Below are 8,289 nucleotides of genomic sequence, written 5' to 3'. Positions count from 1 at the left end.
ACAAACTGCACTTGCGTATTACCTAATGCAGCGACCCTCGATGCAGGCAACCAAACAACTTGCAGATGACGCATTTGGGGCTGTTTTTGCTCAACCAAGCTGGGTTGAGAAGTGTATGCAATGCGACTACTGTTCAAAACTTGAACCAAACACACCCTAAATCGATCTTGTGCGTTTATTTTGGTATCGAAGACGGGCGCTGTAAGTTCGATGGCCTGATGCCGACGTTTTTATCGGTGTATCAGACCTCTTTTTCAGTTCAAAAAGAAAAGTACAGACTTCTTCCTGAACGTGTTTGTCTTTTGATAAAACTGAGCGTTCTTATCACTTTGCTCTGCATACATTCTTCCAGAAAAACTCATGCAGGATGACTCGTTCATTCCTTCATAGACCATCAGTCGCTCATAGCATCATCGCCGGTGCCTTACAGTGTCCATAGCTAGCCCTTCGCATCCCCATCAGATCAGTAGTAGTTCAAAACCATATTACAGGATACTGGGATAGCCAGGCCCCACGGCACGTACGTACTACCTCGGCATGGCATCACCAACGACTAGCAACCACTCTCGTTGCCATCTAGCCTGACCCAAAAAACGTTGGCGAGCCCGAGGTTCATCCGGCGGATCACTTGCGAGGCCTCCCTCGCTTCCCGCTCTTCTTTCCACCTCGTCCCGAGCTTTCCGCTTCCGGAGGAGCAGCGCCAGGGCTCCCCTTCTTGGGCCTGCCTCTGCCCCTACCGGACGGCATTGGCTCCGGAGTCGCCGCCTTGGCTCCCCTGCCTCTGCCTCTGCCCCTTCTTGTAGACTGCCCGCGGCCATGGCTGCCACACTCTGCCTCCTCGGGCACTTCACCAGTCTCGTCCTCGTCCTCTGCTTCTGCATGTCCCAAGGCTTTCTTGCGCTTGTTGGACCGTGAATTCGTGGTGCGAGATGCCGCCTTGGTGACCTGCTCCGCCTCGGACGTCTCTTCTTCTGCAGTGAAACGGTCCAAAACCACCCATGCTCAGGCCTCAGTTTGGGATGAAGCACCAGAATTGGATGGACAAAAATAAATGAATCAGGAAGCTGTAAGCTAAACAGAGCCCACTATATTCAGTGGAACAAAGAGTACCACTGCAATGGACCTTGACTACTTTTTCACACTAGTGGGGTCTCTGTTTTCTGGTCTGATAGCGAATAGCATGAGATCTGTGATCAGTTGCCCAAATCTTGGTAGGAAGGGGCTGACCAGCAACAACATGGCACAAGTGCCGGGTTATTCGAGTGCGAGAATAAGATCCAGAATTTCATGCATCGTAACTGCTGGTGCTTGACGTAGTGCCAACATAAGAAGGAAACTTTAAGACAAAAATGCAGCAAACGATTGGCCAATTGTTGAGCTGAAAGGATAGCAGTGGAGAACATATATCTACTTAGGGGCCTAATGTTGAGCTGAAAACATTATGATCAACATTAGCAGGACGAATACTTGATGTCAAAACCAGTCAACCTGAATCTGTGGCGGTCGCTGCTGCCTAGATAATTTTATCGTGAACAGGCCAAACCCAATAATGACCAACAACCTACCCGATAGTTTTCTAAGCTAAGCTTGGGCCAGCTTGAACTAGGCTTGAAAAGTGTGGCACAAGGGGAGTAATGGGCATGGTAACCTGTGCATCATGTACTACACTATACATCAGTTCTCGGTACTACACTACATCAGTTTCAAGTTTTGATCTTTCTTATTACTTGCTTCCTTTTGCACTTTATAAAACTTCTAAATTTCATGATGAATCTCTATGTTATGATTTCACTACCATCCTTCTAGCATATAATGTTCAGGTTTGCTTTGTATTTAACTGTTTAATCTCATATTACAAGATTTGAGATACATGCATCATATATATGTTTTGATGACGTCTGAATATAAATATACGAATTGAGAACTTATATAGGAAAACTGGCTACAAGGATGATTACTGTACGAGAGAACTTAGATAGGAAACCTGGCAAGTACCTGTTTCATCGACTGCGGGATGTTGGCTCGTATTTGTATTTGGTTTTCCTTTCCCATTGCGGCGCGGAGGAAAGTAGAGCTCTTTCGTGTTCTCTAAAAAAACCAAGTAACAATTACCTAGTTTCAATATACTGAATATACTGGGCAAGGATAATAATTTCATTTGCAACAGACCAAGCAAAACTAGAATGATTTGCCCATCAAATTTCAAAAAAGTTTGCAGACAAATTGAAGTTTAATACTATGCCATCTTAAAAATGGATAAGAGAAATGCACACCTTGAAAGACAGCATCAGCATCACCATCAAAAGTATCCAGCTGAGACAAAAGTAATAATACATATATTATTAGACCGTGGTAATGAAAGGAGATGTAACGAACACATTGATATTACGGGGTATAGTTAACTTAACTAGTCTTTTCAGTTCTCTCTAACAAAAACCAGTCTCTTCAATCAAGTCCTCAAATATTCCCGTAAAAAGAAGGTACTGAGTAAACTAGTCAGTAGTCACATTCCTAATCTTGGGTGTTGAAGCATGTTATTGTCAATTTAAGCACTAGAAGACGTGACAACTGACAACCGAAGAAAAGAGGGAGGCGGGTACATGAGTAAATGGCACTCTCCAAATTGACAAACAATTTCCCTAAAAACGTTTGTGGATCAATAATTCTCTTTCATGGAACCTCCTGAAAGTTGATTCCTCGTCATTAGAATGTCTCATTGATGACCTAGCTCTGTCACTAATATTAATATGCTTTGGCTCAGTTGTTTAGGAGATGTTTCATGCATGTTAACAGACATAACTCACTAGTCACTACATGACCCAAAGTCATGCTGCTGATTTATTCAACTCGTTTCTTTTGTTTAGCTTTAGCATCACAAATAATTATAATAAATTGCATTAAATTTTAATCTATCCATAACTTGAAGCAAGTAAACAGCTCGGGCATGAAAGCCCATTTACTTACCTGGTCAAGCTTACCACCAACATTTGCCCTGTCAACAACGATCAGAGACATCCCAACTCCACAACCAACACTGCAGAAGTATTCTGAGCTTAGTACTAAATAATAGTATGAACAGAGGATGGGACTACATTCACATGCTGATTTCACGCAATTACCTTGTAACATGCATTCCTTCAAGAATGTCAACCTTTTTAGGATTTACAGATGACCTGTTACATAATGCACAACATAATTGGTAAGAGAAGTTCAATGGTTGAAATCTCGAAGGTTGCAAGACTTCTATTCCACATAGCATTAGCACTTTAAATAGATTTACTTTTGTGTTGGACCATAACCAAGCTCTCCATATTCAGAATGGCCCCAACTTATGCAAGAATCATCTGCACCAACAGTGTGGTGCATGTTACCAGAAGCCATGCAGCGGATGTTCCAACCACTGAAGCAAACAAATCATCTATTAAAAAGATAATTGAGTGTAATACTATTTCAACAGGAAGCTGGTTATAAGAATAGCTGAACAGCAGAGTTTAGCCATCGAGGGCACTGTTCATCACTATGGTATTTTACAGTTTGCAAGGAACCTTAAATCCATAACTGGCTTTGGATACATCCACTCATCGCCTGAATTCTTCACCTTTCCCCACATATACAGCTGCCCGCGACCTAAAAATCAAACCAAACGACCAATGATTAAAATATAGCAGTCATAAATATTGCAACAGTATGTTGGTACTGTTTCAAAACTTTGATATTCTGGCACAGCTACTGCTACTGTGGCCTCGTACTTAATAAAAATGGGACTTGGAAGGTCCACCCTTTTATTCAAAAATAATAATATTGCAGCAGTGCAACACAGTCAACAGAACACGAATCTGATTGACAGAGTGCAAGGTATAGCACCAATACTCCTTTCCATTCGCAAAAAAACTATTTTCCAATTATAGGCGAGACGAGATCTAACTTGCAGATGAAAAATAGGATGATTCAAGAATCATGCCATCTCATGTTTGAATTGTATAATCAGCTCACCAAGACATGCAACACAAACAAAACTAAATACCAGCTTAAGGTACAAGGTAAACTAATCACAAGAGCTGTTTGATCCATATGTGATCCGGCCAAAGTATATTCTCAAAACTGCCTTTTCCTATTATAGTTATCCATATAGTCCAAGCAATAAACTCATGTAGTAATTTTATCCCAGAGTAGCATGATAAAATAGCATGTGCATCAGATATATATGCATCATACCACCAGCAGTGCAGGCAGAACTTGCAGAACCGGCTGAGATGATATCATTGGGACCCAGGATATTGCTCTTTTGAAATATTTCAACAAGGCGTGGTTGCCACTCATCCTTCTGTTCATTGTGGCCCAACCTATGTAATAAGAAAGTGGACAGGTGAACAATGTAGGATACATCTTGAATACGGTGAGATACATGGCAAGAATAGGTTACCTTCCATATCCACCAAAACCCCAGCTGGTAAAAAAAAAAGAATTATGTGAGAGAACATAAATATGTGACCTGAAGGAATCATATCTATGTACGCAGAAAGGGACTTGATACAACACGTATAGAGACAATAGTAGTCATAACTATCTGGATTGTAACAGTGTCAAACTAATGGCGGAGAAGGAACATACGTGTAAACAAAGCCACATGAATCAGCTGCAACTGCACATCCAAGTATAGCAAAGGTGTTAATATCAGTGTTGATCCTGATGATTCAAATTAACAAGAGAAAGAAAGAAAGGAAATGAACCTGTATGATTTGTTCCACATGCAACTTTGACAACAGTGTTCCCAGAAAATGCAGCTATTGCCCTGGGGTGGGGCTGGGGATCATATACTAGACTTACCGATGAAACTTTGGCATTATACTGTAATATCACAAATCAAATCACAATTACTGATGAATGCAAACTCAGTAGGTGCTATATGTTACAGAGTAGAAATAAACCTCATTGTCGCTTCCATGACCAAGTTGGCCATACTGGGGAAGACCTGCTGTCCTAAATAGCACAGAAAAATAAAATACTGCTTCAAAAATTGGACGAACAAGAACAAAATCACTAACTGAAGTCAAAGCAGATACTAATCAAAAGATGTTATCATGAAAAGACGCTCAAAGCCTTTTGCTTATTCTGAAAGACGAAAGAGGTTGCTAATCTTTAAGTTTTGTAGTTCAGCGAGGCCATACAGTATTGAAGAGCCCTCGACTGATGACAGCCAGACAGTAAAGTCAGCACCACAAACAGCATTAGTCGCTTTAGTAACAAGGCAGGGGACTGGCGACACCACAGTTCCTGCAGCAAATATAGAACAACTCAGGTACCGATCTTGACTTGTTGGATGCTTGGTGCTGTTGCTTTATAATATAAAGCGGGGGGAAACCCTTTTTCGTAACAACAGGGTAAGAATCAAACAGGAAAATGAGCTGCCCATACGGTCATATCTCCAAAAAGTTGTCAGAACTACCCCATCATCCTGAACTATGATAAGTTTGTATGCTCAAGTATATGGTTTTGACGTTTCATTGTCACCCAAAAAAGGTAGAAATCTAAATCAATCTTGATAACATGGGTACCAGAAAAAATTGAAATGTCTGCCACATATTAACAAAGATTCTAAAAATAGGTGACACAAGAACACTGTAGATTATAGTACTAATGTCTCATCAAGCAACCCACTGGAAATGTCAAAAAAATTGAGAGTATGCTCCAAGCAGATGCTTCCACAATTTCTCCAAGCACAAAGTGAGTTTTCCACACAAGAGTTGCATTTGGTGCACTTCTAGTTGTGTCATATATCATAAAGATAAAGAAAAGGCAAGGGTATCAACCACTCTTCAGTGAACCGGTCCCCAGTTGTCCATGTTTGTTGTCACCAAATGCGAAGGACTTCCCTTCGTCAGTTACGACCACTGTATGTTTTCTTCCAACACCTGCTGCAATTATGTTATATCTGCAGAATTGATAACTGCTAATTAGCATTTAGAAACATGTCGAGAAAACATATAACACTGTTGGATTAGGTAGTCCAACTATATTGGATGGTATATATATTCTTGGATTCAACAATGCCATATACACCTGTTTGAAAAAATAAAATGAAGGGCAATGCAGACAATTATCTTACTTTGATAGTTCAGAAACAACAGTTGGCAGGTTACGCAAGAGAGTGTCCCCATGTCCCAGCTGCCCATTCTGCTAGATATAAAAGGTGTTAAGCAAGAAGCCGAATAAAAATTAGGCATTGACTCATACTTATACCTCATTTCGACCCCATGAGAAGCAACGGCCGTCAGCACTCAGAGCAACACAGTGGCAAGCCGCTGGCAAGCAAAATACAGGAATCCATTAGCAAAATCGCTATGACCATAAATCGATTCTAGCATTTGGCATCATTCCACAAATTGTATGACCATCCGCCAATCCAGGCATTTCCGCGCACAAACTGGGCGAGTACATTAGATGAAGAAATACAGTGGAGGAAAGTAAGGAGCTCATCTCGGACGCGGAGGAGAGGAGGAAGGAACTCACCGCAGCCGGAGGCGACGAAGCGGATGTCCACGCCCACGAGAGGGCGCAGCCGCGTCGGGGACACCAGGTTGCCTCTGCCCTCATGCCCTCCCTTCACCTTCCGGCCCATGATGTCGAAGCGCACCGTGCCGCAGTACAGCAGCTCCCTGCCCCCAGCCTCCGCCGCCTTCTCCTCGCCTTCCGCGGCGGCCTCGGCAGCGCTGGCCGGCATTCTCGCGGCGATTCCGACCGGAAACCCTAGCTTCGGTGGGGCGGAGGCGGAGAACTGTGGAAAGCAAGTGGAGAAAGGGTTTGAAACAGAGTGCGGCTCTGTAGAACGGAACTTTTCGCGGGGGCGTTCTCCTCTGTCTGCCGGCTGCCCCGCCGCAACGGTTGTTTTCGGAAAAAGGCTTTCGTCCCACTTTATATTATATAAAGCAAATCGTTCGAGCCAAATTTTTAACAAGATTCACACACATATACAAGTCTCACACAAATAAAGTAGCAAAAGGGTTAGTGCTGAGGGCACAGCTCAACAAGCCCTAGAAACAAATAACACACACAGACATCGCAACACGCGCATCATGTCTAATCAGGCTCCGGCGGAGGTGGCGGAAACAGAGGCGCCACGCGGAAGGCCATCGATCGAAGGTCGGCGAGGAGGGTTTTGATGACGTCCCGGTCCTGGGAGTGGCTAAGTGGCCGTCAGGGTTGCAAATAGCCACACATTTTGAAGATCGCGTCAGTCACACGTCGAAGAGGCACTTTCTGAATAACAAATTTGTTGCGAATGTTCCAAAGCGTCCAAGTGAGGACCCCAATGCACAGCCATCTAATATGGCGGTAGCGAGGGGGGAGGCGTGGATCTCAGCCAGTAAGTCGGGAAGTTGGTGTTGCACCAATGTCCGCCGACCGTCTCATGGAAGCAGGACCACAAGAACTGGGCTGTGGAGCAGGAAAAGAAGATGTGGTTCGAGTCCTTCACCGTGTCGCACAAAGGGCACATCCCGTCTCCTGGGCCATTGCGCTTGCGGACTTCAACCCCAGAGGGGAGGCATCCCCGGATCCATTGCCACAGGAATATCCTGATCTTGAGGGGAAGGCGAATGTCCCAGATCAGGCTAAAGGGCTCAGGGGCCAACGAAGGAGCAATGGTCGCGTATAGAGATTTCGTGGAGAAGCGGCCGGAGGGCTCCAAACGCCAAGAAATGGAGTCAGGGGCGCCCTCAACGTCCATCGGAAGGAGAGCGATGTCTTGGAGAAGGGAGTCCCACTCGTCCGCCTCAAGGGGGCCAAAGGGGTGCCGGAAGGCGAGACACCCTAAGTCAATAAGGGCCGTCTCGACGGAGATCCGGGGGACAACCGCAATGGCAAATAAGACCGGGAAGCGGGCGGCCAGGGGAGAGTCCCCTAGCCAGCGGTCGAACCAAAACAGGGTCGAGGACCCGGAGCCCACTGAGATGGACGTGCCAATATGGAGCACGAGTAGAAGCTGGATCACCGCCTGCCAGAACTGGGATCCACCCGAGCACTGGCAGAAAGCTAAAGGTTGGCCCTGAAGGTACTTATTTCGGATGATGGTGAGCCAGAGGCCGCCCTCCTCGTTGGCGATACGCCAGAGCCAACGGGTCAGGAGAGCAAAGTTCATGCGCCGAGAAGAGAGGATCCCCAGACCTCCCTGGTCCTTGGGTTTGCAAATGTCAGACCAGCTCACCATATGGTACTTCTGCTTGTCCCCCTCACCTGCCCAGAAAAAAATGGACTGGTACTTGGCGATCCCCTCATGGAGCGTCTCATGCA

At 44.8% G+C, this 8,289-nt stretch overlaps 1 protein-coding gene across 1 annotated transcript; it reads right to left on the bottom strand.

Annotated features, from left to right (window-relative positions):
* Positions 1 to 351: 351 nt before the first annotated feature.
* Positions 352 to 6,843, bottom strand: LOC123189594 (protein RCC2). Its single transcript, XM_044602048.1, has 17 exons — positions 6,511 to 6,843; positions 6,241 to 6,302; positions 6,107 to 6,174; positions 5,811 to 5,932; positions 5,169 to 5,274; positions 4,929 to 4,980; positions 4,731 to 4,848; positions 4,612 to 4,642; positions 4,424 to 4,447; positions 4,216 to 4,343; positions 3,546 to 3,627; positions 3,281 to 3,400; positions 3,120 to 3,173; positions 2,965 to 3,034; positions 2,274 to 2,313; positions 1,996 to 2,088; positions 352 to 971 (listed from the first exon to the last, which is right to left on the bottom strand). Exons 1-17 carry the CDS (start codon positions 6,719 to 6,721, stop codon positions 625 to 627), a joined length of 1,728 nt encoding a protein of 575 aa, XP_044457983.1. The 5' UTR covers positions 6,722 to 6,843; the 3' UTR covers positions 352 to 624.
* Between the last annotated feature and the right edge of the window lie 1,446 nt (positions 6,844 to 8,289).

The sequence above is a fragment of the Triticum aestivum genome, chromosome 1A (genome assembly GCF_018294505.1).
Source record: "Triticum aestivum cultivar Chinese Spring chromosome 1A, IWGSC CS RefSeq v2.1, whole genome shotgun sequence".
NCBI lineage: Eukaryota > Viridiplantae > Streptophyta > Magnoliopsida > Poales > Poaceae > Triticum > Triticum aestivum.
The sequence above is the reverse complement of the archived record's forward strand: the minus strand, read 5'-3'. Positions and strand labels throughout refer to the sequence as shown.